The following is a 27,095-nucleotide window of genomic DNA, read 5'->3' on the forward strand; positions in this document are numbered from 1 at the left end:
GAAATATTTGTCACTGACAACCAAAAATCGATAATTCAAAATAGGTTCTTTACATACAAATTTCAAAGAAACTCAGGATTCAGCTGGCTCGGGCAAAGTAGCCCTTATAGATGTATTTTGGTATGTTTAATAGATAAAGGAAGATGTGGTATGCGTGCCAATGAGACACTCGACATCCAAATAACAATTTATATAAGTAAACCATTATAGGTTAAGGTAAGGCCTTCAACACGGAGCGTTGGCTCACACCGAACAGCAAGCTATAAAGTGCCCCAAAAATTACTAGTGTTAATCATTCAAACGGGAAAACCAACGGTCTTATCTATATCAAAACGAGAAACACGTATGAACTACATCAACAGAAGACAACCATTGTACATCAGATTAACTTCATTTTAGCGAAACACCTCTTCTTCAATTGATTCGGTTCTTATATATACTTCACTTTCAAATATTCAGTTTTCAGTGTTCTGTAGGTGAATGCTTTACTTGAAATTCAGCATTTTACAATGTACTGGTTTTTCGAGAGCAACATTGGTGTTTGGCCAAAAATGGAAAAATCCATCATGCAGCTGACAGCGTGGCACTCTCTTTACATGTCCCATTCTGATTGGACGTACCTGTGTTATTTTACTTTGATTAAAGTTGATTATCGTTCAAAAACTTAAAAATGCATAAATAACAATTACGGAAAAATGATATCTCTTGATACCAAAAAAAAAAAACCCTTTTCTTTTATGTGCTATTTAAAAACAGAGGTTGATTTAGAGCCCCCAATGGAGCTACGTATATGATAAATGCATAAACTTTTTACAAGCATCAGTCCAAACGTTATCTAAGGGAGTGCCCATTAAACTCCAAAAGTTATTTTATTGAAGTAAAAAAATCGCGCAAAGCTCTTAAAATTTAATTTATGAAGTTTTTTTTATCGCTATTGATCAAACTATTTGGTTCAAAATTTAACACTTTAAGGTATGGGGGGAATCTGGATTCAGATGATATTTGTTTTGTCCTCTGCTTGCACAGATTTTTCCCCTATCAAACTGGGGTTCAAAATATTTTTATGTACCATTATTGAAGCCCCTCGTAAATGTATCCAAGTAAAATAAAATTAAAAAAAAAGTGTCACCTTAGTGACAATATTTATATATCAGATTCCCAAATAAGATTACCATTTATCGCTAAAATAAAATATTCAAAATATTTTTTTAATTTTCAAAATGCCGACGCCTACAAGTGGATAGATGGGGGCATAATGTACAGCGGCAACTTTTACATTAATATGAAGCCTGGAAATAATGTGTATGGTATACGTTTATGATAAATATGATGAATGTGTTCAGCTTTTACAAAACCAGAACGATAAGTTGTATGTTAACGTTTCTTTTTTTTTTAAATTTTTTACCTTTTTAATTTAATTTGGTTTTATTGGCTTTTTTTAAACTTAATTTGATTCGAGTGTCTTTGATTAGTCTTTTGTAGACGAAACGCGCGTCAGGCGCAAATAAAAAAATTACACCCGGGCAACTATCTATGAAGAGTTTATGTAGAAACCTTATAAAAATTTCCTGACTCCAGGCTACCGATAATTGATTTTACTCTTAATTTCGGCGTAATAAGATAGCGAAAACCTCCCACATTCCAGATACCACAACTCTCATTGGGACACCATGAATTCAGATTTCCTACCGTACAAATACTTTAAACTGAAATTATTGATACAAGGCAATATACGATCGTCATGCAAACGATAAAAAAATGAAAACAAAACGTTAAAAGTTACGACCGAAGCGCTTTTCTGGATCAGCTAAATATCTAAGGCCTACAATTTATAGCTGACTATGCGGTATGGGATTTGTTCATTGTTGAAGGCCGTACGGTGACCTATAGTTGTTAATGTCTGTGGCATGTTGGCCTTTTGTGGATAGTTGTCTCATTGGCAATCATACCACATCTTCTTTTTTATAATTAATAAAGAAAGGAAATTGTTGCTGATTAAAACGTTAAAGATGATCATTAAAGATTTATTCATCTACCGACATGATTGCAGAAAGTAAGAAATAGTAGAGAAAAAAAGAAAAAGTTGAAATCAAATAAGATAATACAACGTGTATTGAACCATTTTATTGCTTAAAGTCCAGCAGAAAACACATATATACTCAGCCTAACCATACTATTTGACCTACTGCGAGTTAATCAGTTTTTACTGTTACTCCTAAAATATGGGTGCTGGGTAAATCATCATGTAAAATGGTCAGTATCAGAGCCGTGTGTCTTGGTTCAAAATGAATTCTCTTCTTTTGAGAAATATTTATTTTGTCATCCTATTTTTCACCTCATAGAACTGTCCGTACCTGTGGTTTTATTCTATACATTAACTTTTATGTATCAGCATGTTTTCATTTCATTCTGTTTCGTTTCGTTTCACTTTTATTTCGTTTCCCAGTTTACAGGTACCCCTCTTTTTGCCCCTTTTCTATTTTTGATATTTTAATCAAAAGTTTAAAAAACCAAACATTCAAAAAGTGAAAAAATCAAAATTGCACGTTAGGTTTAGTATTTTAAAAGTTTGATCAAATTTCTAAACTATTAAATTTAAAAACGATATTTAGAATTTTAATATTTTAATAATTTGGTTAAAATTTCAAAATTTCAAAACTTTTACACAATTTGAAATTTTGATATTTTAAAACTTTGATCAAAATTCCAAAAATCTAAAATTTCAAAACTTTTTAAAACTTTGAATTGATAAGTGTTACACGGACCAGTATCATCATTTCTTTACTTTCAGCATTGTCCAAAATACTATTCATATCTATGTATTGAAGAAAACATTTATTGATCGAATATTTTGCTTCATAAAAGGGCCGGTATGTTCCTTTTTGAGTGTATTAACTATTTACTTTTCAACGCCATCACCCATTTTTTTTGGTTTAAATTAGCACTATTTACGGTATTCGGAAAATCAGGAATCATGCAAAACATTAATTTGTCATCTGCTTGACAATAACATTTTTTTTCTCAAAAAAATTTGAGATCAAAATATCTTTTTAGGAGAAAACCATACCCCCCCCCCCCCCTTTTTGAAGTTAAATGTCTAATCCCTTAGTGATGCTAACGTAAATATTTTGTTCAATACAAAGACAGGAAATAAGTCGGTGAGCCAAAAAGTTCAAGTCTATTAATTGAAAGTTAAAGTGCCCATGAACTCACTGATCATGCACGAGTGATTCTATTCATAAAAAGTGTCCGTGAAACAACTAAAAAGAGTCCGTGTATCATTTAAAAAGAGTCTGTGTAACACCCGTTAATGTACTGTTTTTCTATAGCTCTGCGGGGGACAAAGTCGTACAATCCAGATTATAGCTCAATAAGAACAAAGACATTTTGTACTGAGAGAAATCGAGAATGTTTGATTCCAAGCCTTAATACATGTTGTGTAGTCCTCTCAACGAGAGTAATCATGTGGGTAATCACATGTGATGTGTTTCCTTATTACACATTGTTTACGATTAAATTAATCATGTAGTAACCACACTTCACACTAATAAATAATCGAGTAAATAATAATTTCCGGAAAGTAGAAATTTAAGTTATATACAGTTAGACATGGTAGAAACATTGTTTTTGTTTATTTTGACGATAGTGATCACCAGCGCAAGAAACGACAATAAAGGTAGTTATCATATTTGTTAATACATATCTGTGTACCTTCAGTAGTATTTTTTCCAATTTGTCATTTCAATTTGAAAACCGCGAGATTATAATGGTGTATATATGTTTATATATTTACATTGTGTTACGCGGGGCTTGCTATATATATATGTCACTATACGGTATGGGTGTTGCTCGTTGTTGAAAGCTGTATAGATAGGTGTTACATTGGTAAGCATACGACATCTTCTTTTTTGTATTATATTTTAAACGTTGATTGATACTTTTACATACATGCTTAGTATTTTTTGTATTGCCGAATCATTTAATTCAACATATAAATTGTTTCAGTTAAATATTATTATATTGATTAAGCAGTCAACGCACAATTGTAAATGTGCCGATGCGGCGAAAAGCAATCAGATATGAATGAAAAAATGGAGGTGTGGAGTTTACGTCAATGAAACAGCAGCTTACACATTAACCTTAGTTACACGTTGAGGATATGTATGTAAACTATGTACGCGTGTGCATTCAAGGAGTGCGAACTTTGAACACGTCAAGTTTATCAAGTGAATTTTCAACATATAGGGAAGAAAAAGTCGATTGCACTTTGCTATTTCAAAAATATTAATTTTATATTTCACACGATATATATTTTTCGAAGTATCTATATCTATACGTTTAAAAAGTCTACAATTCAACAAATGATATATAGATATGAAAAAAAAATAAAATACAAAATTACACAAATATCTCGGATAACAACCGCCAAGAATGCGTATTTAGAACTATTTGTGCATCTTCAAAATAAAGCATCACATCTAGTACCGCATGATTTCAACTACCACCTTTTGTGCCAACGTTTTCAACTTTTGTATCCAAAATCTTTCTTGAGTGTCTGTCTCCTCTCTGAACCACGAGCTAGTGTTCCGGTCAAATATAATAATAATAGTCCGTCAATGTTGTGTTAGATATAATTTCTCTAAAAAAAATTACAAGAACATTTCACATAATGTATGTTTTGAGCAATTCGTAGGACATGGAAAATAATTGTTTAAGTATTAAGATAAAAGTTGAAATAAGACGATAAGGTAACATTCAGCTTGTAATTCAACTTGGTGGTATAAAAAAAACTAAAAATATGGGATATGGAAAAAATAAGGCAAACAAAGAAATTAAAAGACAGAGTTGAAAAAATATATTCTTACGAAAATACTACATTTAGAAAATGAGGTCGTAAATAGTGATTTAACGTGTCAACTCGAGAGCGGACGTCCCTGCTTCACTTTCATTTCCCTACGAGTCATTATCTATTGTAAGAATTTTAAAATAGTCAATTCTGATAAATGCATGTATATTTTAACGTTACTTCCGGGATTTCATGTTTCCGTTTCCGTACTGTTCTTCCCACTCTCTCCCAGCCATTTACTTTTATTAAACTTGACAATTGAGATTACATCATTCAATTTATAACTATAATATATGTTTTTACTATAAAGTACGAATATATACACAAATATATGTTCATGGTTAAATTAAGAATGGAAATGAGGATTATGTCATAGAGAAAACAACACGACCAAAGTTACTTGTCAGGGGCATTTTCAGAAAGTTTAAGCTACTGGTTACGTGCATTTTCAACAGAGCAATCTAATTTGATATTTTCTGAAAACTATGTACATATAGAAAAAAAAAAACGCACGGTCAGAAACAAGTTGCCGTGATTTGATGTTTAAACCTAGAACTATGTGATGAATTTATCGACATTATTAAATCCATTATTGATAATATTGACATTAACGGTATCAATTTTTCTGCACCATATGCGCATTTCGACAAATAATGTCTCTTCAGTGATGCTTGTGGCCAAAATATGTAAAATCCAAAGCTTATATAAAAGATGTAGAGCTATAATCCAAAAGTTCCAAAAAGTATAGCCAAATCCGAGAAAGAAGTCAGAGCTTTGCATGAGGGAGATACATTCTTTAATTTATAATAATTTTTAACATTTTGTAACAGGAAAAAAAAAATTGACATGCTTTTTACAATACTTATTAATTATAGTTGTACAATGTGGACTTTTAAATCTTGCTTATTATATCTGGATGGTCGAGAAAAAAATGCGTTCCTTTTAATATTCGTCACTTTTAAACAATTTTTTTGTATAAAATATTAAATTAAGCAGAATTCCGATTATCGCTGATAACATAGAAGTGTCTCTGGATTGAAGTCATACAACTCTGTTGTTTTAGCATAAAACTGTTTTCGAAGACAGGAATGCTCTTATATTTTGAATCTTTCTACTTGCAATAAATTCCGTGAAATTTTTGGCAAGAATGTGAATGTCTTTATGCAAAAAAAAATATCACTTTTGAATATAAGTCACTTATGTAATTCAAATTGTACTTATCCGAAATTTTAATGCAAGGAACGTGCCAAATTTTGAGACATCTATTTAAAAGGATTGTTGTTTATGACACCAGTTATCCTCAGAAGGTTATGTCTTTTAGTTCATTTTGTTTTTTTACCTGGTTTCTATCATATATAGGCTTATTATATCTTACAAATGTTATAGTGAGATCTATGAATATAGTTTACATTGGCCCAATTACCGATTTTGTAGTCAGCAAATTAAAACATTACGAAATTTGTATTCTTTTCAAAGTTTTTTTTTTGTATGTATCAATACACATCCACGTTCATTTTCTATAAAGAGATTACTATATCTATGTATTACATAATACTTATTTATTTAAAGGTTAATTCCTACTGCCTGTCGATACTTTTATTTTTGGCATTGCACAAGTCATGTCTTCTTTGACTGTCCGAAGTATGTCCAGTGCACGATGTTTTGTCGATATTGTCAACATCGCAGTGTCAAAGGAGTAGGTCCGGTAAGGGCCGCTTTTGGCCTCGAATTTCAAGTTCATCTAACGAAAGATTTTGAACACTTTTTAAACACTTAAGTGTCTATTTCAATTGATTCAATAGGTTTTTGGGGGAAATTTGAACTAATTTAGTCATTAAAAACGCTCCAACTCGAGCTTAAATATGAAAAATCCATCAAATATGCCAAAAAACGTCACTTTTCAGATGGTTTTTGTCAAAAAGGAAAGTGGCCGCATCCGTGTTCATCCTCAACCTTTATATATGTTATGTATTATCACCAAATAAAACTTACATTTCAATATTATGAATGAACATGAATGCGGCCACTTTCATTTAAGACGGAAACGGTCTAAAAAACTAAAATGCTAAAATTGTGAAGATTTAAGTAATTTAGCATGACTTAATGATGCTAGTAACCGATATATGTACATTGTATTGTCAAGAACAGCCCATATTTATGTAGCAGAAGCATTCTACTTTCCAGTAAATATCTAAAAGATTACATTTAGACAATTTTGTAAAACTGCTATATTTTGGGGCCAAAAAGGGGTCTTACTGAACCTTCTCCTTTATGATGTTATTGTGTTTACATTGTATCCTATCTATATGTTCTATACCTTCGTGTTCGCACCGTTCTACTTCACATCGTATACACCATGATGTTGACAATATCGTGTCAACATCGTAAAAATGTTGTATAATATAGAGCCTATACCTTTCTGTTTACATCGTTCACAACGTATACATTGTGATGTTGACAATATCGTGTCAACATAGTGTTTATATTGTATGCAGAGTCTATACCTTTCTGATTACATTGAATACATCGCAATGTTAACAATATCATGTTACATCGTTCACAACGTATACATTGTGATGTTGACAATATCGTTGAATACATCGCAATGTTAACAATATCATGTTTACATCGTATGTTCTACCTTTCTGTGTACATCGTTAACATCGTATACATCGTGATGTTGACATTATTGTGTTCGCATCGTCAACATCGTATAAATGTTGTGAACACAGCCTTTAACTTTGTGTTTCAGCGTTAACATTGTATGCATCGTGATGTTGAAAATATCGTGTCAACATCGTGTTTATGTTTTATTTAAAGTCTTTACCTTTCTGTTAACATCGTTCACATTATATTCATCGCAATTTTAACACAATCGTGTAAACATCGTGTTTATGTTGTATATCAACCTTCTACCTTTCTGTTTACATCGTTAACATCGTATACATAGTGATGTTGACAATATCGTGTTTACATCGTTAACATCGTCAACATCGTATAAATGTTGTGAACATAGTCTTTACCTTTATGCGTACATCGTTCACATCGTATGCATTGTGCTATGATGTTGACAATATCGTGTCAATAAGCATTATGTTTTATGTTTTATTCAAAGTCTTTACCTTTCTGTTTACGTCGTGCATATTGTATACATCACATTTTAAACAATGTTGTATATCAACTCTGTACCTTTCTGTTAATATCGTTATCATCGTATACATCGTGATATTGACAGTATTGTGTTTTTGTTTTTGTGTAATTATCTTTCGCTATTATTTTAAACAACAACAACAAAATATGATTTTATAACTCTAACTTGACACAAATAAAGGCAACAGTAGTATACCGCTGTTCAAACTCATAAATCCATGGACAAAAACAAAATCGGGGTAACAAACTAAAACTGAGGGAAACGCATAAATATAAGAGAACAACGACACAACACTACAATGTAACACACACAGAAACGGACCAAGCATGAGACAAAATCCCACGAGAATAACAAATATAACATCAAAACCAAATACATGAATTTGGGATAGACAAGTACCGTGACACGTCTTATCGCAAAATAGTGTTTTGAACATTGTTAATATAGCAATGTAACCAATGCAAACAAGATATCATTTCAACATTGTAAACATCGCCATGTTAACCATGTCAACGATGTAAACAATATATAAGAGTTCAAACAATGTAAACAATGTTGACACGACATCGTTTTAATATTGTGTACATCTTGATGTGAACGATGTTAACGCGGTATCTTTTCAACATTGTATACATCGCGCGATGTTAACACTGTCAACGATGTAAACAATATATAAGAGTTCAAACGATGTAAACAACGTTGACACGACATCGTGTTAACATTGAAAACATCACGATGTGAACGAGGTTAACGATGTCAACGATGTTAACAATATATAAGAGTTCAAACAATGTAAATAATGTTGACACGACATCGTTTTAATATTATGAACATCTTGATGTGAAAGATGTTAACACGACATCTTTTCAACATTGTATACATCGCGCGATGTTAACACTGTAAACGATGTAAACAATATATAAGAGTTCAAAAGATGTAAACAATGTTGACACGACATCATGTTAACATTGTAAACATCGCGATGTGAACGAGGTTAACGATGTCAACGATGTAAACAATATATAAGATTTCAAACGATGTAAAAGATGTTGACACGACATCGTGTTAACATTGTAAACATCACGATGTGAACTATGTTAACACTATCTTTTCAACATTGTATACAGCGCGATGTTAATGATGCCAACGATGTAAACAATATATTAGAGTTCAAACAATGTAAAAGATTTTGACACGACATCGTGTTAACATTGTAAACATCGCGATGTGAATGATGTTAACACGATATCTTTTCAACATTGTATAAAGCGCGATGTTAACGATGTAAACACATTTAAAGGTTCAAACAATGTAAATGATATTGACACGATATCGTGTTAACATTGTAGATATCGCGATGTTGACAATATTGAATAAACATTGTTCACTGGACATGAAGATACTAAATACTAAACCCCTGAGATAGGTTTTATTTGAGTTCTGTCTCTGGTGCAGGATTTTTTTTATAAGTTGTTTTTTAGCTTTCAGTAACTGCCGACTACTCTAAAACCGTTCCTTCGTTTGAATTCGACCTGTTGATACAATTTGTAATTCTTTTTGGTAATTTGATGTCGAATTATTAAGCGTTATATCTCGTCTTTCTTTCGTTAATATATACCAGCTTTGATTAGTGTTTGGTATGAATTTTCACTTCTGTTCTCGTACTATGAACACCAAAATCGTTTATTTTATAAAAAATATTCCCGATCTCCATTACTGTATATCTGACAACAAAATTATTTTCATGTACCTGTGTACATTATTTTATTTAAAGGCATTTCGTCAAAGGTTATGATTGTCTTTATGATATTGTAATACATATCACCATTTATTTTATTGATTTTGAATTTGCATTGTGTCATAGTTCAAATTTATTCGTTCAGTGTATGTTCAATTGTTTGTGTTAATATGTCGTTTGATCAAGTTAAGCCATTTCAATGAATATTTTATAGTGTGTCTTTCTTTGTTGTGATTTTACACTATTGTTGAAGGTAAGGGTGAAGGTTGCTACATATTAAAACGTTTAAACACACTACATTTGTTTGCAGCTGTCAGAAACCTGATGTTCAGTGGTTGTCGTTTTTTTATGTGGTTAAAAAGTGTTTCTCGTTTCTCGTTTTTTTTCTAGATTAGACCGTTGGTTTTCCTGTTTGAATAGTTTTTACATTGGTCATTTTTGGGGCCCTTTATAGCTTGCTGTTTGGTGAGTTTAAAGACCTATAAAGGTTTACTTTTTCAAATTGTGACTTCCGATGGAGATTTGTCTCATTGGCACTCATACCACATCTCCTTGATTGATGCAATATACTAACCATTATATTTCTTAACATTACGGCAACCAGTTTAATCTGGTGGATAACATTATTATAATACCAGTACTTACATTTGATACAGTTACATGCACTTACCAATAGATTAAAAGCAACGTGCCATTATTGCAGATTTTAACTCATGTCGTAATGCTAAGTGACTTTAGGTCATTTGAAAGGTAACATTAATCAATCAACCAAAACACTTGAAAAAACCAAGAGGCTTTAAAACAATGTTTCGTTTGCATATTCCTTTGAATATTCATATGTACCAAACAGCGAAGTTGAGGGTCAGGCTATAGCGTGCTTGTCCAGCTCGACATTCCGTCGTCACATTGATCTTGCCAGAATAGCGCCCATGTTTTTATGATCCGCTTCAAAGAGGGTTTACAATCGGCAAAACATCGGATTAGTTTGATAATCGGAAAAACCTGAACCTTTTCGAGTGGAACATTTGTAAAACATATCCATTATTATTTTTTTCCCAGGATATCGCCTTCGATCGTTAGCGGATCCTCTTCAAATTCATTATTTTGGAGGAAGATTTCCATTCAACGAATCCTTGGATGAGTTTGCTATTTGAAAGACAAAAAATCGGGAGGGACACTTTTCAAATTAACCCAAAAGCAACTCATAAAGCCAGGATAACATTTTCTTTAACGCGATTCTCCTCAAATTTGAATAAAGGTTCCCATTCATCAATTGTTTGTATAAGTTTGATAATCAGTATTGTTTTGGAGATCGGGCTTTTAAGACCTTGTTGATAAATATTCAGTATCAACTTCACAAATAATTAATACAAGATGGTCTTGAAGTATATATTCTGGATTCTGACGTTGTTAATCATCTTAATAACGCGTTATAGTATTCTTCTATTTGTCATTATTATATTACGTCCACTGTTTAGTCTGTCTTTTTGGTGATATCCATTTGACGTAGCTGTGTACTTATACATCCCGTCATCGAGTTGTTGTTCTATGATCATTTTTGCATTCTTGTCTTTCATTCTTTTCTAATGTGCTTTGTGTATATGCCTTTTTTTTTATTTTTCTTTGATACATATTACGTGGCTATGTACTTATGCATCCCGTTGACATTGTGTTATTAGAATATTGTAAATTTTAGTATTCTTGTCTTTCATATTTGTTAATGTGCTTTGTCTATATGCCTTTTTGTGCTTCTTTGTTACATATTTGATTGTTTTTATAGTGATTAGGATTATAACACAATTTTGACTGTTGTATCCCTATTTTTGATATTTTTACCTATCATGTTTGTGTTTTGTTCACACATTGTGTCGATTTAAAGGAATTTGATGCGACTATCATACAAGTAAGAGGTTTCGCTAGCTCTAAAACCAGGTTAAATCCAGCATTTTCTAAACAAGAAAATGCCTGTACCAAGTCAAGCATATGACAATTGTTATCCATTCGTTAAATGTGTTTGAGCACTTGAATTTTTCCATTTGAATAGGGACTTTCCGTTTTGAATTTTCCTCGGAGTTTTGTATTTTTGTGATTTTTACATTTTATTGTTATTATTTGGAGAAGTCGTGTTTTTGTCACAACTTTTCTGTTAACGGAAAATCATTGCCAGTAGGTTAATATACGTTTTGTGCAGGGTAAATTATGTAAGATTTCCTACTGAAGGATTCATATGTTGTAAAGAAAATATATTCAAAATGAATTATTACTTTTTCAGTATTTATTGAAGATGATGTGTACATTTCCAATTCTTCTACAACCCATAATAATATCCCAACTAACTGCAACCTGTTTGGAAACGATTTTGTAGCAGATTATCCAGTTCACGAGCTTATCATAAACACCACAGAGACTGGAACCTTTTGGGTTGGTGCCAGTATAGGATTCGAACGAAATATCAATCCTTTAGGTGCGTTTATCTATTATTCAATAATAATATATGGACACCAGCTTCGTTCTAGGTGTATCAACCACTCTGTTTCCTATTCGGTAGTGAAAACTGTAATAAATCGACATTTTACAGACTACAACTCAGTCATACGCGATGACGTTTCACTTTTATGAATGGTGTATACCGTAGAAACGAAGTCGATGACTCTTTTAGTATTTCACATCATTAAAACAGAATTATGTAGTTTATAAGAAGAATCTTTGGATTTGAATTGCAGATTTGATGATTTTAATTTAAGACAAATTTAGATAATGTTTTTCGTCAATTTAATGTGCTGTCTATACAAGAGGGGCGAAAGATACCAGAGGACAGTCGAACTCATAGATCGAAAATAAACTGTCAACGCCTTGGCTAAAAAAGACAAAGACAAACAGAAAAAATATAGTACACAAGACACAAAATAGAAAACTAAAGATTATTAGCAACACGAACCCCACCAAAAAACGTGGGGTGATCTCCGGAGGGTAAGAAGATCCTGCTCCACATGTGGCATCCCTCGTGTTATGAAAGGTCACCTATTTAGAAAGAATTCAATCAGTATTATTTCAGTCAATTAAAAGATACATAATATTTGAAAAAAAAAGTAAAATCACAAAAATACTGAACTCAGAGGAAAATCAATTCGGAAAGTACATAATCACATGGCAAAATCAAATAACAAAACGCATCAAAAACGAATGGACAAGAACTGTCATATTCCTGACTTGGTACAGGCATTTTCAAATGTAGAAAATGGTGGATTGAACCTGGTTTTATAGCTAGCTAAACCTCTCACTTGTATGACAGTCGCATCAAATTCCATTATATAGTCACCGATGCGTGAACAAAACAAACAGACATAATAGGTAAAAATGTCAAAAATAGGGGTACAGCAGTCAACATTGTGTTATCATCTTAATCACTATAAAAACAACAAATGTAACGAAAGACATGTATAAGAACCGAAACAATTGAAGAGCTTTATTACTGAAAAAGACCTAATAAATTAGCCAAATCTATCTAAGGTCCCGAGAGAGTTTAATCCTAAGTTTCTTGATAATTCTTAATTTATAAATATATACAATTTTAGAACGGTTTGTCATAAATCTTATACCGAAGTACCGACTCCTGTTCTGATGATACATTCGGAACAGTAGGACACGTCTTCATGGATTTCACGAGAGCCCATTTCACATTTAAATTTATGTTAGAGTAAGTTAAATATTAAGATTGAATAATTATGTTAAAATGATGTTTAATTTATATTAAGCATTGATTAATTGTTTCTCTGATTTTAAAGGAGTTCGTACTGTGTGCTTGAACGACCACAATGGAAGTTTAGAGGAATGTAATAGTCATTGTAATGGTCAGAAATATTTCAGCTACAATGTGAGTATTTGTACGTTTGTAAAATATTTCATTGGTTAAATTAAAAAAATAGAATTTGTCAATAGCGAATCATTGAAAAGAAATTTAAATTCACATCAAATGTTGACTTCTTCAACCTTAGATTTGGACGTAAAACATAAGTTGTAAATCACTTTAAGTTATTTGTATATTTGCCTTTCAGACATTCGTTTCTACGAGAGGCCCTTTAAAATTTTAAACCTCAAATTACTCTAGGAGAGAAAACTGTACAACTAAAAGAATTGAAATTTAGTCTTATATAACGTCAAAATGAGGTTCAAAAATTGCATTGAAAGACAATTTGGGTTTAAAAAATTCTATAATAGTTTGGTTAATGTACCTAATTATTCTGAATCTTTTGGTATAATTTTAGGTAAAAACTGTTATAAATGGGACTTAGGTTGCTAACACACACAGTTGATGTATTTTGGTTTTGAAATTAGTCACTGTGAATTTTTCGATAAATTGCAGATCCATCAGATCCGTTATAAAAACATAAAATAGTCTGAGTTTGTATAAAAAAAGAAACTGAATATTTTTAAAATATTCTTTGAGAGAATAATATCATCTAGTATTATTATTTTTGACTTATTACTATATTATACAATCGTGTATTTGAAATTGATAAACAATGTAAATACCCTCCATAGAATTGAAAACGTACAAAAATCATTAGTATATATCTATAACAAGTTATATGTATTTGTGTAAGTTGTTCAAGATAACGAATAGTATGTTTTAAATCTAGCCTGTATATATACTGCAAATTGACTTACAGGAACACTATTGTAGCTGTTTGAACGAAAATCATGTAGACATTGGGCTTTCAAAGACAAAAACATGCAAACACCCCAAGAATGGTCTATGTTATGAAGACAACTGCGTGGTGTATGAAAGAGGTGAGTTCAACTATATGTCCGATATACACTTGTGATAATAACATGTGTGATTATTAACTAATAAGTAACCTCAATTTGAATTACAACTTTTACGTGTAGAATTTGGTTATATATATACTGTCTATTACATATAATTGGATTACCGTTGTAGTTTCTAAATTATGTTCCATAACACGACATTTTCCCTTCCAACACACATATGTTGCTACGTTTTTATTATGCTCCAAACTCTAGTTGCGTAAAACATTACGTTTAATTGACTGCGTAGCATTCACATTGTCATTGTACATCTTCACTACATCTTTTTTGACAAATTATGAAAAAAAAGCTATTGTAGCATATCCCAAGTGTTCTAAGCCTTTCAACAAATAATACTTCTGAAGAAAAATACTGATTTACATGTATAAACAAGGTATTTTAAAGAAATTTTTCAACCAATGGTATCTCCAAACCAGTAGTCAATACTTCTCTTAAACTTTCAATACCATTGAAATATTCATTTTTCTGTCAATCTACTTTTAATAAAAAGTTAAATTTTTCGAAACGCTAAGTGTTTTTCTTCAACGACATAGACATAGTCGCACAACCTTTCGGAATTTTAAGTATTTCATATTTAATTTGGCCTGCCAAACGTTTTGATTCGAGCGACACCAAGTTTTTAATTTTACTGCTTTACCACCGTCACTGGTAAGGGGGTTGTTGAGGTGAAACAAACATGATTATTCTCACCGTATTCTTCATGTACCGTTCTTACCCAGGAACATGCAATGCAATGGATGTCGTTTGTTGCTGTCTGTCATATTTATTTTTCGTTTATTGTTTTATATTTTGTCATAAATCAGACCGTTGGTTTCTTGATTCATTTTATCAGGACCTTTTATGAAAAATAAAGATGACTGATAATTTTAGCTTCTTTTTTTTTACCTATTTATTAAATCAATAAAAATGACAGCAATACACCAAACCACCAAACACCCTGGCATTTTGTAGGATCAATATATAAATGAGATAGCTGTAGAGCGTTATGAACATCAAAGTTGATTTAAAATAGTTATAAACATTTTTAAATGTGAGACCATGTGCCTTATGTTTTGTGGGTCAGCAAAAGAAATTTCCTTCAAACCGATAAGATTGATAGTAAAATTTTTCCTATAAAATAAGTGCTGGCCCATCCACTATACATGATTAAAAAAAGTTCTCGCCCATCCAAATATTTCCACAAAAAATGTGATTGCCCCGTCCCATTTTGCACCATATTATAAATATTGAACGGTCCCTCAATGACTCGTTTTTTTTCTTCTTACTTTACAATTTGGTCAAATTCGTTTAATCTTGAGCATTTGCTTTATAAATGAATGTTTTTCATTGGATAATAAAACATTTTTTTCTATTTTTTTTATTTTGTGAAAATTTTAATTCAAACTTGTGTGTCGTTTCTTTTGTTGACTACTATATATCACAAGTTTATGTAGAGCCATTTGTTTTACTTATATTGTCAAAATCTTTAGAAAAAAAGTATTACAAAAGTACCAAACTCCAAGGTAAATTCAAAAAGGGATAACTTACATGTAGGATACGATGCCGACTATAAATGTTTGCAAAGAACCTTATTTCGACAGAATTTCAGTGTGTAAAATTGAGAAGGTTCGTTCCAAAAAAAGATGTATCTATAATGAGATTTCCTCACGAGCCTAAAATAGATCTAAAGTTTCAGAAAGGAAAAATATATTACGTGAAATGTTGCTACGCTCGCCTTCCTAAAATAAATTGCGCATATGATTGATCGTGTTATATTCTCTACGAGTAATGGATCTGAAATGACAAAAACATAATTATCCAATTTGTATGATGTTTTTCATCATTTATAAATTATTCCAGTATGTACTAGCATGTAATTATTCACTGCATATATGAAGTATTAAGGTTTGTTCATTTCCTATTAAGACTTTGGGGACTATGTGTTGTCGAACTTACCTATCATGCCAATTTTAGTACCATTGCTTTGCAACCTGTCGTAGATAGTATGTTTTTTTTAGACGAAAAGACTGTAAGTTACGCTTTTCATCTTTCAATAAAGTTAAAGACTTTAGATGTTTAATAACATAGAAATGCTAGATATATCGTTTAACAAAATAACAAAAAGTCTTGTATCCAAAGATGATTAATTATTTCATACGAAATAAATTGGAAATAACATTTTATTTTCGACAATTTTCGAAATTTGTACCATATCGTAGATTTATTTGCAAAAAAGTAAAGTAACAAAAGTACTGAACTCCGAGGAAAATTAAAAACAGAAAGTCCCTAATAAAATGGCAAAATCAAATGCTCAAACACATAAAAAATGATAACAATTGTCTTATTCCTGACTTGGTACAGGCGTTTTCTTATGTAGAAAACGGTGGATTAATCCTAGTTTTAAAGCTACTTAAACCTCTTACTTTTTTTTAACTTTATTACAGATGTTGTAAACGAAGATTATTTGTGTGATGTATACTATTTTGAATCAACCATCAAAGAATGGATATTCACAACTAGAAATTGTTCTGTGAAGTTAAACTTTATTTGCGATGGAGGTAAGACTATCTATAATATGTGTAACATGATCTGCTTACCCTTCCGGAGCACCTAAGAGAACCCCAGTTTTTGATGGGTTTCGTGTTGCTTAGTCTGTATTTGTTCTATGCTGTGTTTTGTGTACTATTATTTTTCTTTTCTTTTCTTTTTAGCCATGTCATTGTCAATTTATTTTCGATTTTTGAGTTTGAATGTTCCTCTGGTATCTTTTGAGCCTCTTTTTGAAGCTATGCTCATAAAACAACACGATAAGAAAAAATATAAGAAATCAATGTATCATATTTTTTTTATTGATATCAGTCTTAGAAATAAAACAGAAATGTCGATTTGAATGCGCTACAGTCAATGTGCCAGTATAAAATGTACGCCCAAGCAATCTTGTGAAATACCAAACTATCTCGATATGTGTATTTTAATATATGATGTGCTTTTACAATTTGGTGTGAATTTTACTCTATTTGGTAATATGTCAAGGAACAGAATCATATGATGTGCCTTTTATATTATGCAATCACATTTTTATGGTGTTCATTTAACATTGCATGACTTCCATTTGATATAACATGATTTAAATTTGACATTAAATGATGTTCATTTGACATTTCATGATCTCCACTAAATATATATGTATAATTTGTTTTCAGTTGTCAGGATTTTATAATACCACTACAATCACCACCTGACTATGTGTTTTTTGTGTACACATTGAATAGTATGGTCTATCTATTTTATTCATATTTCCATATATACAAATGAATCAAACAAAATAAATGGAAAAATCTCCCTACACTTTTACTGACAACTTTCACACTGTCATTGAACCATTACCATTAGTATAAAACCATGGCTATACATAAGGAAAATACAAATATCAAATGCTCGCTAAATTTCAACAAAATGAATCAATAAAATATGATTTAACTATGACAATATAGCCTTCTTTGATACATTTGTAAAGCATTACAAAAACATATCAAATTGACTCAACCTTAACGAAGAGAAGAACTACAGGCTCTAATAAGTCTGTGTCGCTTACCTACATCTTCGACAACAGACCCTTTTTGAATTAAACATCTTCGTAAAATGATAATATTTATTTTTCAGTTATGTTGACGTATTTGTAGATTTTGTTCTAATGATTATTTTTGCTTTTTAAAATTTATATCTATCTATTATATATAAGTTTCGAGAAAATAAACGAAAAAGTACAAATCACAATTTAAAGCAATTTCTTTTATAACGAATTGATTGACAATGGTTTTGGGCATGTTGACTAATATATTTATATTATATATAGAAGTCAATAAAAAGGGCTAACCAGCACACGATGAATACGCCTTGAAAAGTGCTTCGGATTACAATTTCCTAATGACAGCAGTGCTCATGGTCAACTATAAGAATTTAATTTGCTGCATAATTCTTGCGATGACCTTCATATTTTCCCAACACGCGCAATATGGGAACGGAAGTGACGATGCCCTTAAACGCACGAATGATGTTCACTTAAACCACAAAAGTTTTTGACGGATATGCATCGAACTCTAAAGTTATTGATTGATCTTGTTAAACACTGCTCGTCAACAACTCGAATTTAGGTTTCATTTATACAAGTCCACAGCTGGTTTTACCTTTCGGTAAATTGGAGAATATAAGTGTTTTCCTAGCATGTCAGTCATCCATTGTTTATTATTCAAACTAAGCATATAACATAAAAATTGAATGCAATTGTACACAGCAAGTATACATTACTTTGACAAGAATTTACCAGAGGTAATCTCAGAAAGTCTAAAATAGTTTAAAAAGCAGTCACCTTAATAATTTGGAAACACTATTGGATTTGTAGGATTTCAGCAGGTTTTGTTTTACCTTTTATCTCTACTGTCAAATTTGTAAAAATAAGCTGATTACTTTTTTGTATGTGTTTATGAATAACAAATATGTGATCATAATATAAATGAATAATTGGATACCTAATAAAACCATTGCTTATTATTTCAGGTAAATCAAACACTTCATTGTGTCAATATATATAATAGGTTGATATTTTTTTCTAATTTTCAGATAACCCTTCATCCAATGCAATGAACACTTCGTGGCTTGTAGCAGAGCAAACATGTTCAAAAAAGAACAAACACTTGTTAAAGAAAACAAAAATACTTGGAAATGAATTCAAAGATGGAACCAAGTATTGGGTATCTTTTTTTCGTCGAAAAAAGATTTCTTGGGGAATAGGTAACTGTAGATTATCATAAGAACAAAAATAAAATATATGAAGCATTTATACATTACTACTTTAAATATAAAAGAAGAACTATACATTTTTAACTATCAGCTTGATGATACAATATGTAAATCAATGATAAGTTCGGTCCTGCCAATGAAAAATTAAATGTTCTATTGTGCTGACGATAACATTTATATTTCTAGTTTATCGTTCGATCATAAGTGAATCTGTGAATCTATTTTTTTTTTATTTGAAGAAAACTTTAATCTTTTAAAAGTTAGATAGATTGTCAATTGCAGATTGAACGTAAAAGATATTTCCGATCGCATACACTTACTTGTGTAAAATTATTTGATACTTTTTAGAGTGGTACTATGTGATAACAGATTGCATTTTATTGAGTCTGCTAAATGAAAGAGTAACAAAATCAACAATTGCAAATATGAGATATGACTTATTTTAGAACAATCAAAGGATATTTTCTGACGCAAACCAAATGCATTTAACAAAATAGCAAAATTGTTTTCAATTACCTTGAAATTTATAAGAAAAACAATATATGGAAAAGTCGAGAATATACATTTTGACAGACCAAAAGAAAATCTTTTAAAATCGAGTATGATCTGAAAACCCTTCGTTGCAACTTTATAAAAAAAAAAACTACTTTGAAACAACTGGGTTAGTTGTTACTGAAAATGACCTTTGTAATCTTATGAAGCAGCAGTCTACCTAAGGTGTTCATGGATCCTCTGCTCCTTAAATCGTTAATAAGTAAAAATGATTAGATTGAATGACAACATTTATCTTTTACCAAAAATTTGAAACTGCGTTGCTCTTAACTGACAAATCTATTAAAGCAATATTTGAGTTTTGGCTGCTGTAATAAAGATTTAAATAAATAAAATTACAGCACCAAAGTAGTTCGACAAAACAAGTGCTACTTTTATCAAAGGAGATTCGTATACCGAATTGCACACTACAATGACAGGTGTAAATACCATATGACATAAGACATTTAAAAGATAAGACATTTAAAAAATATGACACTTATATATTATATATAAAATGAACAGGATGTGGGTAAACGTTTTTAAAACCTGAACCGTAAACCTTTTAATTTAGATAAGTGGGATAATAAAACGTAAATAGAATTCAAACAACACAATTCCGTACAAGAAATATCTAGAAAGTTAAACGTTGTCAACATAACCTTGTTAAAACATTTCTTACACAAAACCACTAAATGTTTTTTTTCAAATATTGTGTGCATGTAAGTCTGGTTTATAATGCATTCAAAATTTTGATCTGTCATCAAATATTACTGACATTATGTAGGATAACATATTTTTTAGATAAGGGATTGCAGTGTTTCGGTATTATCTCTAAAACTAAATCAGTTAGAGAACAACTGATACGAGCAATATAATAATCACCGACATCCTTTGCACGTTAACATGAATTTTTTAAAAAATAATGTCAAATAAATTTCTTTATTGCAGGTGGCGACAAAGATGTTTGTGCTGCCATTACCATTTTTCCGAACGGATCAGTATCACTCGTATCCCGGTTTTGTACAGACCAATTGGCTACATTGTGTCACATACATAAACTCCACAGAGATCATCAGAATACAACAGCGAATGACGGTAATCTTTTAAATTCAATTTAATGTTAAACAAGGTTAAAGGACGTTTCGTCTCCGATGCTATCACCAGCCTAGTAGTCAATAATGTGGTTATTTTTATAAATTTCCTGTTAGTAAAACTTTGAATTTTTCGAAAAACTAAGGATTTTCTTATCCAAGGCATATATTACCTTAGCCGTATTTGGCAAAACTTTTTGGAATATTGGATCCTCAATGCTCTTTAACTTTGTACTTGTTTGGCCTTATAAATATTTTGATATGAGCGTCACTAATGAGTCTTATATAGACGAAACGCGCGTCTGGCGTACTAAATTATAATCCTGGTACCTTTGATAACAATTAATGCATATCTTAGCTCGGAGGAAGTTAGAAAGGAACACAATAGTTCAATGGAAAGGTAAAATCGATCAAAGTGCAAACTCATCACTGGTACATTTAAAAACAAATGTGTCATTAATAATGCAGTAAGACACGAACAAATGGGACTTTCCAAAGTAAACATGTGAAATCCTGTAAAAAATAGTGCAAGGACTGAAACGACAACTAAACAGATAGCTATTTATGGAATTTACCAAGTGAAAGCATAAATCAAATCAATATATGTATGCAACAATTATGAAAAAAACCGACTGCTACCTTTAACTTTTCGAATGAAGATAAAGGCTCAAACTAGTCATACAGTTTAATATATTGTATAGGCCGGTGTACTGTGGTCTTAAAAAGATGGTAATGCATTATTTGCTATTTATTGCAGATTCTTCGCCATTAGGCTTAATAGTTGGCTGTTGTGTTGGTGTTTTAGCTGTAATTGCCATGGTTATATTTTTTATCATTTTTAAACGCAGAAAGTAAGTAAGATACAGAAAACCAGAATATTTGCTAATATAACCCCCAACTTTTTACATACCTTTGATTGACATTTAACGATATCGAAAGGACATTTTGTGTGAATGATTTATTTATTTGAACAATTTGTTTATAAGTGCCATATATAATTCAACAAAAATATATATAAAAAACATTTAAAAATGAGTCACTTAAAATGTCAGCAATCATGGGTTGATGTCTTTTTCACTGCCTCAGACATGTATCTCTTGCTCTATTCATACAATCATCATTATGCTTATTTTTATAACGTTTAAATAGATGTTTATCAATTTAAGCTTATAACCATGTAACTACTTAACAATATTTGTCTTTGATAGATAGTAATTCTGTAAGTAAATTTAACAATATAAGTAGAAGGGTTGAAATCTAATATAATTTGAATGCTCTAACTAAAAACGCTTTATCTGGTTGTGCTAATTTTTTAATAGTTTTCATGAGATAAAATTCTTTGATGTTATCATGCTCATGTCTAAATTGTGCTATAACATCTTCTATTGAATGTGCTCTTAGCTTGTTATATCGACACACCATTGATTTACTCTGTAACTAAATACTGTTTGTGTCTTTATCAAGTCAGTAGTTTTAGTCAAGTAGTTGTCGTTAGTTACTGTATGTCATATTTGGTTTTCGTTTATTGTTTATAAAACACGTCTTTGGTTTTCTCATTTAAATGATTTTGTCATGTAGGGCTTTTTATATCTTACTGTACGATTAAGGATTTGCGAATTGTTGAAAGCAGTTCCGTAATCGAATGATGCATACATTTAATTATTTTTTTCTGTGGTGGATAGTTTTTCAGTGGATATTACAACATTTTTCTTTCCCCCTCTGTCTTTTGACTATTTGGCGTAATAAAACAGAAATGTGAATCTTGAAAATTCTACTATTTGCAATATAATTGGGGTTAACTTTATGCTTATTGAGTTGTAGTATTACTCAATCAGCAATACAAGCGCTATTATATATCTTTAAGTGTATTTTCTTTCAGGTGCACATAGGGAATTTATCAGATAAATTAACATACCAAAACATTTCATTTCCAACAACTGTCATATTTCTGACTTGGTACAGGTATTTTCTAATGTAGAAAATGGGGTTTTAAACCTGGTTTTATAGCTAACTTAACTTCTCACTTGTATGAAAGTCGCATTCCATTCCATTATATTGACAACGATGTGTGTACAAAACAAACAAACATAATAGGTATATTAACAGAGAATTTCCTCACGCTGTTTGGAAGCTACCAAAATGTATCCATGTTTGATGTGTATGCGCCCAAGTATTTTTTAGTTCACTTGTATGTGCTACTTTATTCATTTTAGTGTATTTCTTTGGAATTGTTATTCAAATAGTTAGTCATATGTTACTCAAATACTTTACTGCAAAGTCACAAAATGTAGTTATAATATGTCCAATTTTTTTCCTGAATGGTTGCTATTTGAGATGTCTAGCAAATTTTGAGATTTTTGTGAGATTGTTTGGTAGATTTATAAATGATTTGGTCAAATTACCCCGCAGCTATATTCGTGAGTTCACAGCGGAAGCATGATCGACACATATCGGTCTGTTACTTGGGGTAGGCGAGAATGTTTTACTTCTTTTTGTAGGTCTATTTGGGACTTTGCAATAGCAATAAAAAGCGTAGTTATTTTACTTTTGTTTTGTTTTTTTCGTTTCGTTCGTAGTGACTTTGGTTTTATCAATTTACACACAAAACCTTTTAATTTCTATCACATTCTTTGGTTTGTTCGTAACGGATGAAAAACGAAATCCGATTATGATCTTAAGTTGCATGGCGTTTAAATTTTCTGGTTTTAGTTTTGAAAACTATTTGCTACATGAAAACTCTCAAATGACTTTTAGCACAGTCAATCAATGAATCTTTGTATCAACATTACGGTAGTGATAACAAATGTATCATATTTGCACTAATTTGGATACTTCTAATTTTTGATACATGTAAATATCTGCAAATTATTGTACTTACGAATAGAAATCCTCATCAAAGATACCAGGCTTATCATTTTGTACGCCGAACGCGGGAATTATCAGTGACTTCAATGTCCAAAAAGTGTTAAAATGAAGGAAGATATAAAAGTAGCTATATAGTGTATACTGAAGTGTCTTGAGATCCATCGATTACATGATATGTGAATAAAAACAATTTGAAAATAGTTAGACGAGGTTTGTCGACAGGGTAAGAGAAAAGGGATAATGGGATGAATTGAACACACTAAGAAGAAATTATCATTAAACATAAATAGTGCGTTTAAAACAATTAAGAACAGAAAGGGAGTTTTGCTAAGAGTAATCTCTATTTCTTCAAGTTTCAGTGAATGACTCAGGAAATGAACATAATTTATATCAATATACATTAGTTATATCTTGATTTATTGTGTGTATAATCAGCTATTTGTAAGTCGTTTTTTTACTCTTTACTATTATTTTTTCAGTGTGAAAAAAAGAAAATTGAGGTACCTTGAATCAGTTATTAAAGACCACGACACTGAATACACTGAATATGATAATCCTATGGAGGATAATTCAGACCATATGTATAAAAGTACTGATGTCACAAAACCTAGCTACTCTGACTATTCGTTAGCTGTAACATACAGCGATCCTATCAACAGTGTATTACCTAAAAATATCAAATCTATACCAGAAACAGAATATGAAAGTATAGCAATGACCCCACCAAAGACAAAACAAATTTATCCTGTAGAAAATCCATATCAAAGCCCTTATTCATAATCAGATTTTCAATTTGATGGATTTGATGTTACCTACATTTTCTTGGCATTTGTTTATATTTTGAAATTTACATTGTGTATGCTTTTTATTGGTCTCGACAAAGCTATTATAGTCTATAGCACTTTGTTTAATTGTTAATAATAATGTTCAATTAAATTATGCAGTGTGTTTAATAACTACTGCCTCATTTTCAATAGGTACTATGTCATCTTTTATGCCGCTTCCGAAACATCACAATCATTCTATTAAAAAGCAAACACATTTTCCCAGCAAACATGAACTGTCCAATCCTTTTATTATAAATTCCCTAAAGAATCTAAAATTCTGTTTTAGAAAGATGAAACGTTATAACAAAAGTCTAGTTTAAATTAAAAAAAACCCGTCTGTTTTTTTAGCATACCTGTTTTGTTTAGTTGAAGTCAAATGATAATCTTAAACTGCAGCCTAAACAAGAAAGGACACATTACTCAAGCTGGATACAGTTCTGAATTTGGATTGTGATTAAATAGTTGCCACAGCAAAGGTTTCTGACACAGAACAAATATGGTTTAATGAACTTAAATTTTTGCTTTTGAGCAATTCACTATATATATATATATGCTTTTGAATATTATGACCCTAAAAAAAATATTTGAAGAAGTTTCTTTTATAATTTCTAAAATCTGAAAAGAGAAAAATTGTACCCCCCCCCCCCCCATTTTTCCCCTTCCACTTTACCGTATTCCAAAATAAATCTCAATTCAATTTGCCTTTTAACCCTTTAAATAAATCCCAATCTTCTACTTTTGGTATTAAACATTATGGTACAATTTCAGAGCAATTAAAATACTTATACACAATTTATTGTCCTCAAACTAGATAAATTCTTGCTTTGTGCCCCTTTTTCCTAAACCTTTGGTACCAGAACCCCAAAAATCAATCACAACCTTCCTTTTATGGTTATAAACATTTTGTTTAAATTTAATTGATTTCTATTAACGTATACCTAAGTTATGTACCGGAAACCATCCGTCTTCGGATGACGTTGACGACGACGACGACAACGTGATACCAATATACGACCAATATTTATTTTTATTTTTGCGGTCGTTTAAAACCTATCTTAAAGAAAATTGTTTATTGACAAATTTGATAAAAATAAACCATTGCAAAACTTCTCCTGGAAACCCTGGCTCCAACTAATAGAATGACTATACAAGTAAACTTTTATGTAGTTAAAGTGCATACCCAATACATGCTGCCCGTTGTGATTTTCTTTTTTTAACATTATCATTATTTACTTTCAAGCTTGTCAAATGATTCAAAATATCAATAATATGTACTTGTCTCGATTTTGCTGATGTACTATGGACTTACCTATTATGATTATTTATATATGTAGTTTTTGCCAATAAACACATTACAAAAAAAACCCTAAAATAATAACAGCTTAAACTGTCAATGCTCATGATGAACGCCACTACAAAAAAAAAAACATATTATTGTTGCCATGGTCACTCGCTAGTCACTCCCCTTTACCCCTATCCTTTTAAATGGCAATTATTATTTTAAACTGTTTTTATGTTTCTACCAAGATTTTGGCGAGATTTAATCAAAATACGTTTGTTAAAGTTAAAATTTGACAAAAAGTGTGATTTTGCAAAGGCGGGTGGGCTTGTAAAAGTTTAAATAAAAGCTGTGTAATTTAATCAAATCAAGTTTACAGCGATACAACTTTAATTATTTGAAATTGATGAACCTATATCCCTTGCTAATGGCTATGATTCCTTGTCCGGTTTGGGTTTGACTCTGGTTGAGTTCGATTATATCTGCTCTTAAAAGTTTTTGTGTTTGGCATCGAACATCACTGAATATGCGTTATTTATGAAAATCTTCTGCAGTGAAAGTCTTACTTGTTTTTTCCACTAAATGAATCAGAGTCAATAGGAGTATCAAAACCTTTCAATGTTATGGTCTATACAATTGTAAAGAGCGCCGGATGTGGAAGATCGAAATTGAAAACTGATGAAAAAGTATATACCAAACTTTAATTATTTAATGCTCATATAAATAAACTCATCATAGATATCAGCATCAAAATTTCATATTTGCACCAGACGCGCATTTCGTCTACAAAAGACTCACAAGTGACGTTCGAATAAAAAAATGTTAAAAAGGCCAAATAAAGTACGAGGTTATAGAGAATTGAGAACAGCTTAGGTAATCTATGCATGAGTAAGAAAAGCCTTAGTATTTAAAAAAATCTAAGTTTCAACAGTTAATTTATATTCATGTCAACATATACGTGCTGACTACTGGGCTGATTTTACCCTCGGGGGATGAAAACTCCATCAGCAGTGGCATCGTCCCAGTGGTTGTAGATACACTCATCGTATATACCGGAATTGAAATGTTATATTCGCCCGATGCGCGTTTCGTCTACAATACCAAAAGACTAACATTTATTTCTATACCTCATAAAAACATGAACATTTCCTTTTA

The 27,095-nt window shown here is 31.1% G+C and overlaps 1 protein-coding gene across 2 annotated transcripts in view; it reads left to right on the plus strand.

The window, feature by feature from the left end:
- Positions 1–3,518: 3,518 nt before the first annotated feature.
- LOC143045545 (uncharacterized) overlaps positions 3,519–27,095 on the plus strand; it is a 30,113-nt gene continuing 6,536 nt past the window's right edge. The window contains exons 1-9 of one of the 2 annotated variants that reach the window (XM_076218125.1): positions 3,520–3,676; positions 12,008–12,199; positions 13,521–13,609; positions 14,406–14,526; positions 16,989–17,102; positions 19,165–19,335; positions 20,827–20,973; positions 21,727–21,820; positions 24,314–24,808. In XM_076218125.1, coding sequence (XP_076074240.1) covers positions 3,610–3,676; positions 12,008–12,199; positions 13,521–13,609; positions 14,406–14,526; positions 16,989–17,102; positions 19,165–19,335; positions 20,827–20,973; positions 21,727–21,820; positions 24,314–24,614 — 1,296 coding nt within the window. In that variant the 5' untranslated portion in view covers positions 3,520–3,609 and the 3' untranslated portion in view covers positions 24,615–24,808. Of the gene's footprint in view, positions 3,677–12,007; positions 12,200–13,520; positions 13,610–14,405; positions 14,527–16,988; positions 17,103–19,164; positions 19,336–20,826; positions 20,974–21,726; positions 21,821–24,313; positions 24,809–27,095 lie in introns of those variants that run through there. The other variant, XM_076218126.1, reaches the window with a different exon arrangement.

The sequence above is a fragment of the Mytilus galloprovincialis genome, chromosome 9 (genome assembly GCF_965363235.1).
Source record: "Mytilus galloprovincialis chromosome 9, xbMytGall1.hap1.1, whole genome shotgun sequence".
Lineage (NCBI taxonomy): Eukaryota > Metazoa > Mollusca > Bivalvia > Mytilida > Mytilidae > Mytilus > Mytilus galloprovincialis.